The sequence below is a fragment of the Procambarus clarkii genome, chromosome 2 (assembly GCF_040958095.1).
Source record: "Procambarus clarkii isolate CNS0578487 chromosome 2, FALCON_Pclarkii_2.0, whole genome shotgun sequence".
Lineage (NCBI taxonomy): Eukaryota > Metazoa > Arthropoda > Malacostraca > Decapoda > Cambaridae > Procambarus > Procambarus clarkii.
In genome coordinates, this window is record NC_091151.1 from 50,007,535 (window position 1) to 50,027,028 (window position 19,494).

A 19,494-nucleotide genomic window follows, 5' to 3' on the forward strand; every position below is an offset into this window, starting at 1 on the left:
ATCCTTTCTAAATTTATACACCGCTCTGCACCAGATATTTGTACGATGATGCTCAAATACAGCAGCCAAATTATTCAGTGATATAATTGGTGTAATAATGCCGGGAAGGGTTAAGGCGTTTTATTTGATTTAGCCGCTGATCACGCGGGCACATGGTATGGGGGAGGGGCTGGAGGGCAGGTTCCGCTTGCATGCTGCTCGTCCCGTATTTTCGGAAGCTTCCAGAATGAGCTGGCACAAAATCATTAGAATCGATAGAAATTTCGGAATATGCATCTTTTTAGAAACAACTCGACATGATTTCGCGACTTGACAACAAAAATGAAGCGAACATTATTAACAAAAGTTAAACGTAATATTGTCTAAAAATCGATTTTACTCCTGCCATAATCACATGGCAACTGAAACATGCCCGATTTCAGACGTCGGACTCTGAGTTTGTCACGTGTTATTTGGAATGATTTTTACAATATGGCTTCGGCAGTCTGTCATTGCATGAATGATAATTAAATACAAATTTAAACGAGTTGATTAATTAAATAATTAATACAAAAATAATTCGTCATGTACAACTTACTGAATCACGTCTAAAGTACGTACTGAACATGAACTGAACGAATGCAAAAACGAAACGTGTTCCCTGCTCCGGCTGTAGGTAATGCATGCACATGACTAAAGCTGCCGCCCAGTTGCGTGGGTGTGCAGCAAGACTAGTAACTGTGTGACTCACCATAGATGTAAAGTGCCTTGTATAGTGACTTGTGAGCTTCTTGTTGAATCACTTATGACAAAAGATTATTGATGTGTGGGTGATTATATATGTATGTGTATGTATACATATATATATATATTTCATTGAATATGACCGCATATTCTGTATTTATTATTTTCTGGTTTAGGGCTTCTATCCCTCTAACTATTTTCTTAGCATCAGGGCTTAATTGAAAAATTGAATTTAATTGAATTTTTCAATTAAGCCCTGATGCTAAGAAAATAGTTAGAGGGATAGAAGCCCTAAACCAGAAAATAATAAATACAGAATATGCGGTCATATTCAATGAAACATGTTTGAAAGAAAACCTGCTGCCAGTATACACCAATATATATATATATATATATATATATATATATATATATATATATATATATATATATATATATATATATATATATATATACATATATATATATATATACATACAGTTAACTTAACTGGCCAATTGTTAACTTAATTGTTGGGATTGCAAAAGCCATTCATTCATCTATACCTTGAAAAACAAAGGATTCTCAACACGGTTTTGCTAAGGGCCACTCGATCTTGTTTACCAATTTGGTCTTTTACTATTCAAGCATATTTGAAGTAGTTGATAGTGGAAAGGACTGTAACGTTGTGTGCAACTTAACTTTAGCAAAGCTTTTGATACAGTGCCACACGAAATACTGATTAAAAAGATAAACCTAGGCGCACGGTATTAGGGGGTGCTATCTTACATTGGATAAGGGCATTGTTGTGTCAAAGGAAACAAAAGAGTTAATTAAGAGTGGTTAAGTCAGATCGAAAAATTGTAGGCGGAGTGCATCAAGGCTCTGTCCTGAGACCTTTGTTGTTTATCATATACGTAAATTATTTTGAGTCGGGATTGAGCAACAATATTTGCAAATTTGTAGATAATATGAGAATTGGGCAGGAGATAAATTCAGAAGACTCAAAATCACTTCAAGACGATCTAGACAGACTTTTGAAATGGCTGAAAGATTGGCTGTTTGGAAGATGCAATTTAGTGCTGACAAGTGTAATTATGATGCTTGATAATGATTGCGGAGTTACAAGATACCAGCTGGTGATGAAGTTGCGAAGTCTGATTGCGAAAAAGATCTGAGGATCATGATGAGTAGAAATTTAAAACCAAAAAATAAATGCATAAATGTTGGAAATAAGGCAAATACGAATACTAGAATTTATTTCTATCTTGTTATGCCCCATTTAGATTATGCAGTTGAGTTTTTGTCGCCATACAATAAACATAATTCACTAAAATGCATTCAATGAAAAATAACAAAGGTGGATATAAATGGGACATGCCACAATTTGGTCAATAGGCCTTCTACAGTTTCCTTAATTCTTATGTTCTATTTTGTGTTGCCGCTAACAAAATCTTAATCATTCTCGACTCACAATTGGAAGTTCCGGGTTCATATCCTATCGCCTAATGCCCCGTTCATCCAACAGTAAAGGTAGGTACCCAAGAAGCCAGCTAGTGGGCTTACATCCTGGGGTAGTAATTCGACCTTAGGAGGGACCTCGATATAAGCCTAACATATATATATACACAGGCTATCTGTCCCCAGACACAAGGAATTATTACTATAAGTTTGGAGTGGCAGTTTGATAAACTGTCGCTCCTAAGAGGGTATATAGGGTTGATAGCGCTTTGGCAATACTCACCTTTTTCATTGTGGTTTTCAGCATTAATATTATCAGCATCATTGTTGATCATTTCGTGCGTATTGAGTATATATGCACAATAAACTACCGCTCACAGAATATAAACAAGTATGGGATGCACAATTGTTTTTTAAACTACTGCTCACAGCATATATATGAATATGGGGTCTGCAATAAACTACCGCTCACAGGAATGCATATCCTGTGAGCGCAATATAATTATCGTCATAGGATGAGTATTGTGTGCGCGACAAACTACCATTGGTAAAGGTTGATTATATTCTGGCATGATTGGTATTAGAATGCCAATAAAGAGTCCGAGAGGGAGAAAGAGCTACAGTAGAGTGTAACATGGAGCACTATGGCGAGCAGTGCTGCACGGAACACACGGTGATCGAGCAACGATGCATGGAACACAATATAGGAATCGAGGAATACTACACAGCACTGGGAAACAATGCAGCACATAGAACAATGCAGCGTTGTGATTACAGCTGTAACTGCGAGACTGTGTTACTGGAGTATTGGAATGACGTTTAGACAACAATTAAGTTGAGAGGGTACAAACCGGTTGAAAAGTGTGTGTGTGTACACCACGTGACTGGTACCACAAGCCACCCACTTTGTCCATCCCCCCTCCCTGCTCTCTGTACTCAATTAAGGTGAGTACAGAGAGCAGGAGGGGGGATGGACAAAGGGGGTGGCGCGAAGCCTTATTTATAGTATCAAGTATCCACTGTGACCCACACCTTTCCGCGGCCCCTGTCTAGCTAGCCTAGTACCCCCACACCAAATGTTATGCTCGCTATTGTCTTCTCATCTAGTTTTTTATTTCTTTTCACATTTTCATGCTTAACTGAATGCTCTTCATCTGTTCTATATATATTTTTCTGTTCAAGTGTCTTATCAGGGTATCAGCTCATGACAACAGACTCTCTTCCACAAATAATGAATTATCAGAGTTTACCCGAGGGCAACCAACTCTGTATTGAGACCTCGACGAGGATAGGAAGTCGGCGGCTTGTCAAAGATACCCCCCATTTGTCCTGATGATTTTATTGAACTTAAGTTGCAGCAGTGTTTTGGCATTTACGGCTTCAGCGGGTATAGGACCTCAGAATAAGTCTACCGTGTATGAATACATTCTGGCCACTTGTCCCCCGACACAATGAATTATTATGAATTATAAAATGGTAATTGTTAAAAGTAGAGGTAGAGGTCTGCATAGAGGTAAAACTAAAGTGACTGCATTATTGGTATGATCAATCCAAGTGAATTACTCCAAACTATATGCAGCTCATCCTCCCCCCGTCCCATCCCAGATCCTTATCCTGATCCCTTCCAAGGGCTATATAGTCGTAATGGCTTGGCTCTTTCCCCCTGATAGTTCGCTCACCCTTCTCGTTAAATAGTACTTACAGTAACCATGTGGTCCACCGTACATATGTTGACGTAATGGACAATTAGAAAGTATAATTTGGTACTACTGAATTTAGACAAACCGGAAAAAGATTTTTAATTTGTTGCTAACCAAACGCAGCCTAACTTAACCATTCTAGCCCTAATACACGATCTGAAGCCTCAACGTAGTACCTATATGTACTTTATGAAGCCTAGGAATATTCATGTTCGGTTTTTAGATTGATTTTTTCCGAACGTTTAGTATATTACAATTAAGTGTATTACGTTTAGTGAACGTTTAATTCATTGCGTCTATACATGTACGATGGCCCACAGTTACAAAAAGTTCTAGTTAAACAGGAGGATGGGTTGTATATGGCCACAGTTGTCAACCAAGTAGCGGGGTTATCGTGTGCGAATGTGCAACTTGCACAAGAACGGCCACTGAGGAACGTGTGCTCAAGAACATGCACCCCGAAACGTGCGCGTTCAGGAACATACCCTCAATAACGAGTGCAGAAATGCACGGCTCATGAACGTGCAATAGCTACCAGAAACGTCTCGAGACTGTCAAGAGAAGATTATTTTAAGGACTTGGCTGCTGCAACATCGTGATGCAGCCCCGTCCGCCTAAAGTTTCCCAACGTCAAGAAAACGGTCAATGTAAAGTGTTCTCTCCCAACGTACCAGAGGTCCCAAAACAGAAAACGGGACAGTACGTCACTTTTCGCCAGCCGCTTCCATTTTCTAGTACGACAATTTTTGGCCTTTATGTAACGCATACGATTGAATAGCGACGTTCTTTGCAAGAGGACACGTTTCCTGATGAGCATAATTGGGGACTTTAATTACGTTTATTGCTCATATATATATATATCTATCTATCAATCAAGCGTAGTGGGCGCTGTTTGTCGAGCAGTGTCTTCTATGTTGGCATCTTCACGTTCTGTGGTCTTGTTCTTACTCTCATGGTGGGCAGAGTGAATAGTTCCGTAATTTGAGTATTTATGGTAGGTTGTTCTATTTTTATGTGGATTGCTTCAAGAATTTGTAAATTATAAGTGTTTTTATTCAACATGTCTCTTTGTTAGGGTGATGTCATGGGCTTGTGGAAATTAAGGGTAACATAACACACATTGCTTGTTGGTTTCAAGGTCCACCCTACCATGTGATGCTAGCTATAGAGGTATTTTTTTTAAGCTGTTAGTAACTGGTGACAAAAATGAGAAGCAATAGTAAGATGCGATTTTATTTACATTTTTACATATATTTTTTTTTAGCTGGTTATGTTCATGATCAATTTCCTCAACATTACTGTTAATTTTTCTTACCGAGAATATACCAATGATAGCCTGGCACCGTTGCCTAATATTGAGTGCTTTTCTTCACCGTTCGCACAGTGCTACCATACTGTATCTTATCAGCAACTGTTTTATCAGTTCTTATTGTATTAAAAAGCTGTTATGCTGCACCTACCAGCTAGTCTTCATTTTCCTTCACCAGTTCTCAACAAGGATAAGTCATGCCAAAATAAAATTGTCTAATTTTTACCTGTTGACTAATGTAACTAATAAATTTGACTTTAAAAATGTCTAAAAAATAATAATAATAAAGGCGGACGTTTTCTATAGATAAAGGTGAACAAAGTCGGGTACATTAGCACTGCAAGTGATAGTGGATCAAGGTCACTAGCCTTACTGTCATGAAGCGCACACTACCATTTGATATATTAAACCCTGAAGAATGACTATAGTACTTTTCTGAACTAAGTTACTGTGCTATGGATATTGCGAATCTAGTTCAAGAGAAGTTTAGTTGATAAGATGTTATGCAGAGCTGTATACAGTATTGATTTGCAAAAGTTTGCAAACTGCTGAACCTGGGACTAAAATTAAATTCAATCAAGACTGTATTCAAGATGGATATAGTATACTATACATTGCCAAAAAAAGAAACATGCATGGGTTGTTGAGGTCACCCTGTCCAAGGACAAGGTATTATGTTCTGTGGTAAATAGAGTAGAATTAAGGCTTAACAGCATAAGTGTTGTGGCTGTGTAATCCAGTGTTAGTGTACATGTGGTCACCCATCAATCTACCAGCAGTCTGAATGGGAGCTTAACCTGATCGACCAAGCAATGATACATCCCCAGCACCATACCAATAAAGGAACCAAACGTTTTTCCTTTTCTTTAGTAAATTCTCTAAGAACAGCACAGATATATTTGCCAACCTTAAAAGGGAGCAGCAGCTAGTAATAAGTAAATGGAACAGTTTTGATAAAAATTAATTTCTTGCCCATGTCCTTTAACAGATAGATTTCAAGAAACTGGTTTAGAAATTGTCTAGCATCAGTGACTTGTGACTCGGCTATTACCAGTGAAAAATATATTTAGTTTTATGCAGGGCACTAGGCAATACCAATTTTTAGGCTGATGAAAATAGAAAATAAAAATTAACATTTGGTTTTGGGGATTATAGGTACACGAATCGAGACCTTGCATTAAAAAAAAAATTGGAAGAGATACTGTTTATGGTTTTGCAGATGAATGCAAGAGTTGAATTAACCAAATTATATAGCAACAAACATGATAGGGAAAAGTTAATGGGCCAAAAAAATGACATTTTACAGGAGCCAAATATCCTGTAAAATGCCAATACGAGAACAAAAGAACCCAAGAGTAATGACATATTTATCCGATCCCTCAAGAATTGTCGAGTGACAAGTGATCCAGAGGGATATTAAGATAAGATTTATGATCTTGAGGAGGAAGGAAGAGCAATGTTAAGAGTGTGCAGTTTGTTACCTGTAATGCCAGATCATCGACATTACCAACAGTTGAATGGAATGAACAAATTCCATACGACCACGAATGAAGTTCAAAGTAGCAGAAAAGCTACCAGCATCTATCAATGAATATGATAAACAAACTTGAGACAACTTCACACGTGTAAGGCAAAAAGAGTATACATGGCAAAGCCAGTATACTATGTCTACTGAATTCCAAGATTTTTATTTTTAATTTGATTTGGAAAGAAGCAGCACATTATTTATGGCTGCTGAATACCATTACTGAAAAACTATTAGGCTTAACAAGGTTTTTATGACCAAACCACACACCAGAAGATTGAGAGACGACAACGTTTCGGTCCGTCCTGGACCATTATCATATTGACACAATCGACTTGATAATGGTCCAGATGGACCGAAATGTCATCGTCTCATCTTCTGGTCATCACATCTTCAGCCACGTTACTGACTCGTCTGTTTATCGAGGTTTTGTTAGCCCAGGGCAAGGTACTGAACCCAGTTACTGAGTGATGTGCACATTAAACTGCCTCAATGGAATTTTAACAGCAATTAAGAAATCGACAACTTCCTGCTCGATTTTATGGGATATGGAGAAAATCTTCCAATAAAACCAAAAGTACTAATTCATAGGTAGTAGAGAAATACCCAGATACACATGCATGATGTATTAAAAGTGGAGAAAAGTAAGGTTGGAAGTAATCATCATAAGGCACCAAGCCAGGGAGATTAAGGAAGATAAAAGCAACACTGTCTACAGTACACTTAGTAGAAATGCTTTAGCCTCTTTGTTCTATAGTACTTTTCCACCCCCATTTCCACTAAGAAAGTTGGAATACAAGTTAGCAATGATGACTCGGCACACTATATGGCAAGCAGTCATTGCTAGATTTCTCTCTCATTGCAAGTTTCCTCTTTTTCACAAATTAGCTTTGAAACTATCCAGAGAATTCATTCAACCTTTTTTGTCTTGCAGATGTCACTAGACTTCAATGAACAAAATGCTTCCAAGACTTTTTTCTTCCAGAATGGATTGCATTTTGAATATAATTTTTAATGTCCTAATCAGTTTAGCCAATTACTTTTGTATTAAAATAGTTGCATATATCAATTTAAATTTTATACAAATCATTTAAGATTCCACAATGATACTTCAATAGCATCTCATGGCTTATACTAGCTTAAAACTATGAATGAAAATAAAAACTTGCTCATGGGGCAAATTCAGAATGTATTTGAATAAGAATTACACATAAAACTCATAGAGTCTATTTCCTTTCACAGCAATTAAGATGTCCAGCTGCATCTAATACACAAAAACCATACACATGAAAGGTTATCTATCGGCTAATTGTAAACCTTGTACTGTACAGTTTAACAAGGTTCTTTTGGGTCAAAACTTTAAATGATTTGTGATAAAACCTTTGAGCCATAGATGGTCTACCAATAGTATTCAATGCTTAATTTATAAATAAGAAAATAGCATCCAGTACTTAAGCCTGAAAAAAAGTTGACAATTATTTTTATTAACTTCAACATAATTTTGAGTATAATTACACTTCTATAATCTACTTGCACCATCCACTTAGGAGTATCACAATCAAGGAAATTTTATTAATTTTTAAATTCAGTCACCAATACTATATACTGCATATACACTGTAGGAGACTCATACAAAATTCTACCTAAAAACCACAGATGCACATAGCTGGGTCTGTGCAAACTTTTTCAATCAGAAAAAAAATAAAGGTACTTGTGTGGCAAAAAATAAACTTCCTTAACCTAACATAGCCTTAGTCCTACACTCGTGGGAATGTGTTACATCAATGGCCTCCAGTTTGTTCCTGGTAAACTTCAATAACATCGTCATTTTCCATTTCCAGCTGAAAAAGAAGAAATTTAATTTGTTTTAATTGGAACGTGTTATAAAATTTTGCAAAATCTATCATATTTCTCTGTACAGATGTTTAAACATCAATGCTAAGCTCAAAATACACAAGAATTCAAGTTTTTCTATTAGCATGCAATTCAATTATTTCATTAAGAAGTGTATTTCAACCAATTTAGTACCTAAGAAATAAGTTAAAAGTTCACAAGGCATTGTAGAGGGGGTGAGAAGATGGGGGAACCACCTTCCAAAACAAAGCCAAATCTTGTTGGACTTTGTTCACAGCACATGAAGTTGACGGTTTCATCTTAATGTATTTGGATATCATATTGTTTCAATATTTATTCAGAACCATTAGATCAACTCATTTAAGTGCAAATTGATGCTTACATAATTACTAATCTAAAAACAAGCCTGCTACGAGCTCACCATAGACCGTGCTGCTTGGAACTTTTGTTCCGAATTGCTGAATCTAAAACATACTAATCTAGGAATGTTCTATCAAACATTAGAGATAATAAATTACTCCAACCTCCCCCTACATCATTGTAACCATTTTCCCTACAAACTATCTTCATCACTGAGTCTATCTTAACACTTTTGTGTTCCGATGAGTTTTTACCATCACCATTTACCATCATTCTTCACTGTCCTCCTTATAATTCACCACATTCCCTACCCTTCGCTACTTTTCTTTTATTCCTGTAGTCTTAGTGAGGATGGAGTCTTAGCTAGATTGTAAATTAGTATGAATTGCCATTTCATGCAAAAGAGGGAGGGGGCTTGAATTCACTTATAACCATCTCTGGGCAAAAAGCGGTCACCCTGCAAAGTCTGGTAAAGCTTGCCCTAAGCACCTCTTTTTATAGATACAGTATTAGATAATAGACAATAACAGAAATTGGCCTAAGACAGCTTATACAGTATATCAATCCTAGGATTACTCAAGATTCTTTAGTTATTTTCCCATTTTAATCATACCAATTAGGCTAATCTAATACTCGTTTTTCAGTCCATTTTTATACGGTTTACCAAATCGTTGCTATAAATACTATCATTACTGGAGAACGGGCTCCCAATTTCAAACAACAGTACATTAAATTACTCACTTATTTAAATTTCTACTTCAGCTTTTTCAAATTAAAGGTACAGCAAACAAATCTGCTTAATATTCACATGGTACAGAAATACTAAAATTAACTCACCGCTTTGGGAGTCTCCTCATCGTTTATACGTCGTCCATCAAAGAGAAAGCGGAGTGATGCTACCGGAACTCCAACACGTTCACTGTAAGACTTCTTTAGTTTGCCCATTTGAGTAGTCATTTTCACCCGAAAGTGGATTTCATTGGAATCCTGTTGAAGGGTATAAGGCATTATAATAATTGAATTGAAATTGAAATTGAAATAAGTTTATTGAGGTAAAATACACACAAAGGGATGAGGTAGCTCAAGCTATTCTCACCCCGTTCAGTACTACGTGTTAATACATACATAGACACACATCACAAACAATAAACATATTTATTGTATTACAACTATACTGTACATTTAGAGTAGAGCACAACAAATCCCTCATTCAAAGACTGATAATGGGGATCAATAAAACATACAGGCAATCCTTTTTTTTAAGTATCTTATGAAATCATTTTAAGTTACAATACCATATATAATTAAAAAATACTTAAAAGGATGGAGTATAATACCATAGCAGACAACCAGGAAATCATACATATTGATTATTTGATATAAATGCTTATTTTACAAGTGTCTGGAGAATAGCACTTTTTCTTATATAGTAGCCAGAAGTTAATAAGCATAATAAAGTGTCTGGTCCTGATCCTTGAACATCTGTTTTCTGCCAAACTATATTACCAAGATCAAATCAAATTTGGTCAATGGTTCCATTTTTAGTTTAAAGATGGCTCTGGCAATCATGTCATTTTTCTTTTTAATTACAAATTAGTCCAGTGACACTTCCAGGCAACATTCTTTGAAGCAGCGACCACATCTGGCACATGACTTTCCTGGTATGCTTCTGGTAAACCTGGTATGCAGGTACTGTATATAGGTATACTCAGACCAGGTTTCTGTACTCAAGGTACTGCTTATAGTGCATTTTGACCTGAATATGATGCAGAAGCACAAGATAAAAGTGTGTCAACAAGAATGAGAGAGATAGGAAGAGCATGGCAGTGTTGACTTGCCCCTTTCAAAGGAATTGCCTATTCTACCACAGAGATATGACACACAAGGCAGCACCTAATACCTTATCTACCTTATCTGATGAAAATAGCTCATTCCTCCAGTTTAATAAGCCCAATGCTAGAGGTGTTGCTAGATCCCAATGCAAGGCAACCATTGGTAGCAGGTGTGGCAATGAAGGCAGTGAAGCACCACTACCCAACAATAACATTTGTAAGGTATCAGGTGTGTTGGGCATAGTTGTTCCTGATCCTCCTCCAACAGATGCCTGATGAACTAGGCTGTGATTCCCCAAGAAAGACTGTGCGGCTACATACAAGAGCTTGATTGATTACATCATTAACCAGGTCTGGTGTCACCCCACATGAACACTGAAAGTGTAACAAATTTATTGAGGAATAAAAACACACACAAAGGGATGAGGTAGCTCAAGCTATTCTCACCCCTGTTCAGTACAATGTGTTTACAGTATTTATATTTACTTATATATATTCTCAAGTCGATTCACAATCGACTTGAGACTGGTCCAGGACGGACCAAAACGTCGTCGCACCTTCATTTTCTAGTGTGTGGTTTGGACAAAATAAATATTATTATATATATATATATATATATATATATATATATATATATATATATATATATATATATATATATATATATATATAAATATATATATATATATAATATATAATATAATAGGGGTTATCTTGAGGTTATCTTGAGATGATTTCGGGGCTTTAGTGTCCCCGCGGCCCGGTCCTCGACCAGGCCTCCACCCCCAGGAAGCAGCCCGTGACAGCTGACTAACACCCAGGTACCTATTTTACTGCTAGGTAACAGGGGCATAGGGTGAAAGAAACTCTGCCCATTGTTTCTCGCCGGCGCCTGGGATCGAACCCAGGACCACAGGATCACAAGTCCAGCGTGCTGTCCGCTCGGCCGACCGGGGTACCACCACTGGTGCAATTGTAGGGACCCACAGCCTCCAAGAAGAAAATAAAGAGTAGAGAAGAAGAGAAGACGTCGATTCTCACTGAACACTTTAATCTTTTCTTCTCCTACCACCCCCATTATTTTTATATATATATATATTTATATATATATTTATATATATATGCAACAATGATCACAAAAACACTGATCCAAGTATGCAGAATAACCACATATGAAAAATAGAAAATGCTTAACGCGTTTTCGGCTAATTCGCCTTCATCAGAGCAAAGTAGAATGAGGATAAGATTGCTGATCAGACCTTTATATCCGCCTGGGCAGATCACCTGACCACCAAAAATAAGTGGAGGAAAGGAATTATAAGAAAGAAGGTAATTGCAGAAGGCCACTTGGCCCATACAAGGCAGCTCCTATTAATATCTCCAAGTGCCATACGTGTTTAAATGATTGCTATATTGTACTGATGAAGGCGAATTAGCCGAAAACGCGTTAAGCATTTTCTATTTTTCATATGTGGTTATTCTGCATTTATATATATATATTAGTATATTTTGGTAGCAGTCTTTATTATAAACATATGTTGTTGAATATGACCGAAAGGGCAAGATTAATGATTCCAACACGAAGCTTCTCAATATTTCTTATGTTTTTCTTCACTGTTAAGGGAAGTTGAAAAATGAACTCTTCAAAGTTCATCTTCACACTTTATTATGGTCTGATGCCTAGGGATGCATTTCGTAAGGTACTCTGGCCTTTATGAAAGGCCACTCGGGACGCTAAGACCCGAAACCATCTCAAGGTAACCCAAGATAACAATCACAATCAACATATTACTGAAATTCTGGTTGATAAACATGTACATTTCTTCCTTTACTCATGCAGTATGATACCAGATATACACACATACTTTTATGACTAGGTCCATATACATTCAGACAATTGAACCAAAGGATACAATCTTAGTGCAAAATTCTTATCTCTCTCTCTCTCTCCAGAATATCACCAATCTTTCCATTGTGACACATCAAAAAGATTGATGATATAGTCAATATGACTATACAATCATACTGGCTTCGCACATTCACCTCATAATTACCTACCTCCCTACTACCCGATTTAATCTGACTTCTTGTGTTGGTAGGTATCTATAAAAGTCTTGGGCCTTTGATATTAATCAAGTTCTCTTTCAGCATGCCTATTGCATTTCTACTTTTATAATCATTTTATAATATTTTTTGGATTATAATCATAAATTTGGCATCCAAATATTTATAAAATGTCAACAAAGGCCCAAGACTTCAACACACTCCCTCTACCAGCCCGTCCTCCAAACAAAGATCCAAAAGTGTTTCCGTGCACCCGCAAAACCCCCGTTTATGAATGAAAAATGGTTTACACATGACTCAATTGATTTCGTTTGAACACTTCCGGAACAAGTGCTTCACTGACGAATTTTGTTCGAACCACAATGCTGTAAATGCTTCACCCACGTACTACAAATACAAATAATTGCCAACAGAACCTAAGCACCTAACCTAACCTATATATGCACAATATGCTATTATATTAATTTATATTTGAGAAAATTCCTGTTTTGAATGAACAGCGTGTTAAAATTTATGAATGAGTCTGTGGGGTCGACCTCTGGATGTAATGGATTTGAGTCGAGGATGGGTTGCCTCTACACATACAGGGCATAACTGGCCGAACTCTCACAGTGTTCAAAAAAGAACCTGATAACGCCTTCAGAGGATCACCTAGGCTGTGACTCCTACATCAGACTATGAGCAGCCTCATCAGACAACCTAGTTGGCCAAACCATCCACAAGGAGGCATGGTCAGAGACCTGGTCACGGGGATGTTGATCCTCGGATTCATTAACAGGTATGTGTCTGCAGTAGTAGCTATGTTCTCAAATCACAATCAAGGTTTCCAGATTCAACCTCTAGGAGGGATATAGATGCATACATCATGGCCTTGTGTGGAAAGTTATGTCTTCTGATATCTAATGACTAGTAGGCTAGAGGAAAGTGTTGGGCCATAAGGTTAATGAAAAAATGAGAATTCATTGTGAGGCAATGTATAGTTCGCATACTAAAATTACGAATTGTAGGTAAGGCAGCAAGGTCCCTTTTATTAAAACCCGCTTGATCAGGTTTTGGTGGTAAATTACACTAGGGGGTCAGAAATCACAAGAGAACCGTAGAGTCTTAAAAACCTGAACAATGCAGCATGTCATTTACTGTTGACCAAGCTTAGGGTTTTGCTAAAATTAGTACATTATAAAACTCCTTGAGTAAGCACATCAAAGGTTTAGGTGTAAATAATAATGATTTTCAGAGGTTTAATGTTCAGAGCCGCAGGCACATCAGCAATGTGAGATGTATCACTGCAGAATATGTCTAACACAACATTTTTGAGTGTTGTAGTGTCCTGGATGAGCAAACACAATGTAGAGTAGACGTCAATACAGCAAGAATGCTGGCCCATGTGAAGCAGACCACTTTACACCTAAAGGCTACCAGTTGTGTATCTTTATAAATGCATTTACTTCAATGATGTTATGCACATCATTTGGAGAATGAATCATATCCATGAATAAATAAGCACTGTACTGTAAATATGAAATCTATAAATAAGGCTTCCTTCGTGAGAAAAGAAAAGCACTACTATAATACAAATATCTTTTATTCAATGCCAAATAAATTAAGTTATTTTAGCCTGTTGCATTTGATACAAAAAATCAGTGCCCCAATCTCTAAAGAACACGGCACCCTTTGATCTGTAAACGTAGGTTAGAAAATAAGTTTCCTACATCTCAGTAGTACAGTTTGGTTAACACTTTGCCTGGCCTGGTGGGCCACATGCAGCACACCGGAAGGTAGGCCGGGTATTGTCAGTGAGCACACAACCTGATGTTAAACTCTTTCATCACAATGTTTATACTTAAGAATATGCAAAAATTAATTGATGACGGCGCTAACGTCATGACCCAAACTGCGTATTTTTTTTCTATTTATATAGACAACAGTTCTTACATTCTTGCACAGCCACTAGTACACATAGTTTCGGACAAGTCCTTAATCCTATGTTCCCTGGAATATGACCCCGAGAAAATCGTCTAACAACCAGGTGCCCATTTTACTGCCGAGTTAAACAGTCTACAGTTAAGGATTTGCGTCCATTAAATCCTCCCGGCCAGGATACGAACCAGGGGCAAAGCGCTTGCAAAATGCCAGGCGAGCGTCTTAACCACTACACCACGGAGACGGACATATTGTTGTGTATTATTTTAATGTCTGCGTGAATGTCATTGCCAGTGTCAATTCTCAACCGACAATAGTTTGGTTAAGTCATTAACCACAATAGTTAATAGTCATCCCGGGTTTGGATATTGTGGAGGAGAGAGAAATGGTTGGGCATGTTTCCTATCACCTAATGCTGCTATTCATCTAGCAGTAAATAGTACCCATGAGTTAAGTCAAAATAATGTGGTGTTGCATATGGGGGGGGGGGGGGTTCAGTACTGTACCTTCAGGGATTCAAGTCTAAAGTATATATATACATATATGCGTGCTAACTGTCCCCAACAAAATGAATATTTTTTTATATATTCATTTAACTCATAAAATTAGCCAATACCCATGTGAATCATGAAACATAACTGAAGATGTAAAATTTGACTATTCTAAGAGTTTTCCCCACTCAAAATAATTCAAACCAATGTAACACAATCTACCTCAACCTATCCTAACATTAATTGAAAGCATGAGAACCAAAGGAAAATTCAGTTTAATAATTGGAGGTAGGCCTCCTAATATTTGTCACGCCTCGGTAGTCGTGTACAGTATTCATAAACCAATGCATAACAGTAAAAATTTACCTACAAAATAGAAAGTGGTAAAATTGGCTATAAATTCTATATCAATATAGCTTGTGTTAGGTTTAGTCCACAGTATCACACCATTAAAAAAAAAACTACAATTCGCTAACAATATTAAATACCAGTTAAACGTGACAAAAATTAGTGGCCAAATATTCAGAAGGCATCAAAATTATATCACGCTAAGTACAAACTATATATATTTATATATAAAAAAAATCCTTGTATTTGTTAGGATATGTTTGTTTAAGAACAATAAGTAGCAAAGATGAAGAGAAGAAAAATGCTTCTTAGACTTAGTTTCTTAGACCAGAGTGGGGGGCTAAGACCAGTCTTAAGTCTTCAGACTCCCACACTCCAAATCCAAAGTCTTAACAAATACAATTTACCAGTGATGCCAACTTGCAAAATCTATTAATAACCATATAATCATACAACCACGTAAATCCATATACAACAATTACAAAAATCGTGTAAATACTTGACAAGAGCGAGAGAGAAATATTACTACACCCCCATGCAGGGGGGGCCACCTGCCCCACACATCTCTCAAACTTCCCCAAACCTTCCCAAAACTCCCCAATTTCCCCCCCTAGAGAACATCTTAAGACGAACAACTTGCACAACTTACCTGGCCTACGACTTTAAGTTTGATGTACTCGTTCCCCTCACCCTCTGGCTTGGCGTCCTGGAGGGAAGACGAATTACAAAGTCACTTATTTGCTCAAGTCAGCTATTTAACAGCCTCAACCCCTCTCTATATTAACAGTAGAGCATCCCCGCAACCTCCCCATACACCCGAGAGATGAGAAAATGGCGTACTTACAGCGTTATCGGACATTGTGCAAATTTATGGCGGGAACGCGTGGCCTTTGGTGCGACAAACAACAAGAAGCAAGAAAAGCATCCGGGGACTCGACAAAACAAAGATGGCGACCGGTCTTGGCGCCAAGTTTGAATTGGAGAATTAGTGTCCACCTCGTGGAGACTTGCCGCCTTGTATAACTAATTCCATTATCCTCGTTAATTAAAACTAAATTATTGTCGTGATATGTTTTGCATCATGTCAAGAAATATTTGTGAAGAACTAGAGAATAATAGGGAAATACGGGAATTGCCGTTTTCTATTGGGCTTTTTAATGGGGTGTGGAATAGAAAACGGAGGAAGATGGCAAGCACTTGGTTCCATGTGAATCAGTAACCAAACCCCTAAAGCATTCGGTGGCGCCTCGTATTACGCAACTCTTCTACGTATAATCTCTAAACTTGACTAAATTTCAATATATCAACGCAAAATATATCCTCCTTACTAATTCCGATTGCGTAATAGCGATTATTCCCAAGAAGATTTGAGCGGGAAACTCCCTATTGCTTTTTAGAAGACCGAGAGTACGAGTTAGTTCCTCCTATGATGAATAAACCGTATAAAGACCATTCACAAAAAAAAATTGCTTCCGTATCTCATAATTTATACATTACTTGAATTAAAAATTTTTGATACTTTCCAAACATTAATAAACCGTGAGGAATGTTTATTTGAGTCAGGGGGTTTATATATATACCTGCCAAGATAACACAAGATAACATGATAAAGTGATTATTAAAAAAAACTGTTACCATACAGGAAATATATATATATATATATATATATATATATATATATATATATATATATATATATATATATATATATATATATATTAAATAGCAGGCTGGAGCCGGCTTCCTGATACAGTCGAGGCCACTGCAAAGAGATGGGTGGCACTCAGGTAAATTCAGGTAAAAAAAATCGGCTTCGACGAGGACAGGAAGCCAACACAGGCTTGTCCTCATGGGTCCCACCTCATTCATTTGTCCTCGTCGTACACTCTATAAAATACATCGATGAAGCTTTTAGAGTACTTTTGACTTTGCAAGACTGACGTAACACTCACACACACACACCAGTGTATGTAATTTCGCAACCCGGTGGACCTTCTTGTATATTAATACATAAGTAAATGTATAAAAATAAATATCCAAATTGCGCATCGCCTAATGTATAGTGTGTATCCATATATGTTCAGCGCTCCGTATAGTCGATGTGTATAACAAGTTCCGCAGTGCCTTATTGGTATATATATATATCCAAACTGCGCAGCGCCCCATATATTGTCTTTCCAAACTGCGCAGCGCCCATATATTGTCTTTCCAAACTGCGCAACGCCCATATATTGTCTTTCCAAACTGCGCAGCGCCCCATATATTGTCTTTCCAAACTGCGCAGCGCCCATATATTGTCTTTCCAAACTGCGCAACGCCCATATATTGTCTTTCCAAATTGCGCAGCGCCCCATATATTGTCTTTCCAAATTGCGCAGCGCCCATATATTGTCTTTCCAAACTGCGCAGCGCCCCATATATTTTCAAAACTGCGCTGCGCCCCATATATTGTCTTTCCAAACTGCGCAGCGTCCCATATATTGTCTTTCCAAACTGCGCAGCGCCCCATATATTTTCAAAACTGCGCTGCACCCCATATATTGTCTTTCCAAACTGCGCAGCGTCCCATATATTGTCTTTCCAAACTGCGCAGCGCCCATATATTGTCTTTCCAAACTGCGCAGCGCCCATATATTGTCTTTCCAAACTGCGCAGTGCCCATATATTGTCTTTCCAAACTGCGCCCCATACATTGTCTTTCCAAACTGCGCAGCGCCCCAGATATTGTCTTTCCAAACAGTTGAGAAGAACTACAAAATCGTAATTTTTTGCGCCGTTTTGGAGAGTAAACAAAGTACGAGAAGGTGCAGCCCCGCTGAAGGAGTTCCAAAAACGCGAGCCCATATTGATAAACAAACATTTAAGTTCAATTATTACGTCTTTCCTTGTAATAAAAATTTAAGTTATAAATAATGTAATTACTCTATATTTTAATTGCAAATACAAATGGAAATAATTTAGGAGCCTCCTAGGGAGATTAATGATGTGCGGCGTTTGGAAGACTGGACCACGTTGAGAAAAAGTGGAGGCCTCGAGTACCGTGGGATTTACCATAGGCCTAATACTCCCTAGTGGCCTCGACGGAGACAGGAAGCCGGCGGCTTGTCGAAGGTACTTCCATTGTTCCTGAGGAATTTTTATATCGGGTTTTGAACTGAAGTAAGTTGTTGACAATAATAATAATAATTTATTCCAAAGAATAAAGAATAAAAACAAGAATAAATTCTTTCTTCACAATAATTTTTTTTTTTTTTTTTTTTTTTTGAGATATATACAAGAGTTGTTACATTTTTGTACAGCCACTAGTACGCGTAGCGTTTCGGGCAGGTCCCTGGAATACGATCCCCTGCCGCGAAGAATCGTTTTTTCATCCAAGTACACATTTTACTGTTGCGTTAAACAGAGGCTACAGTTAAGGAATTGCGCCCAGTAAATCCTCCCCGGCCAGGATACGAACCCATGACATAGCGCTCGCGGAACGCCAGGCGAGTGTCTTACCACTACACCACGGAGACTGTACAAAGTCTCTGTAATAAAGTATGAGCCAATGGGTTGGCGAGATTACATAAGAATGACATTTGTACATTCTTGTAAAAATATTATATTTTTCAGCGTAAACGTATATTTTGCCATGTTCTGCATTCAGCACCAACATTATAAGAGATTTTATTTTTATTTATAGGAGATTTATTTTTATTTTATAATGAGTAAATATACACTGGCAATACCACTAGTAACAGTAGCAATAAAAATAATTGAAGTTTTAATTAAAATTAAAGTCTATATTCATTAATGCATGACATAAATATTTATTAAAATATCAAGACAATTTAATTCATCAAATGGCTGCGCATTTCTAATTATATTAGTTTACCAAAAACTAAACTACATTTTTCATTTATTAAAGAAAATGGAAATATTAAAAGTC

The 19,494-nt window shown here is 37.3% G+C and overlaps 1 protein-coding gene across 1 annotated transcript; it reads right to left on the bottom strand.

Annotated features, from left to right (window-relative positions):
* Positions 1 to 7,866: 7,866 nt before the first annotated feature.
* On the bottom strand, positions 7,867 to 16,523 carry LOC123762327 (small ubiquitin-related modifier). The gene is made up of 4 exons (XM_045748798.2): positions 16,411 to 16,523; positions 16,216 to 16,272; positions 9,749 to 9,898; positions 7,867 to 8,538 (listed from the first exon to the last, which is right to left on the bottom strand). The coding sequence occupies exons 1-4, from the start codon at positions 16,423 to 16,425 to the stop codon at positions 8,479 to 8,481; spliced, it is 282 nt and encodes a 93-aa protein (XP_045604754.1). The 5' UTR covers positions 16,426 to 16,523; the 3' UTR covers positions 7,867 to 8,478.
* Positions 16,524 to 19,494: the final 2,971 nt, after the last annotated feature.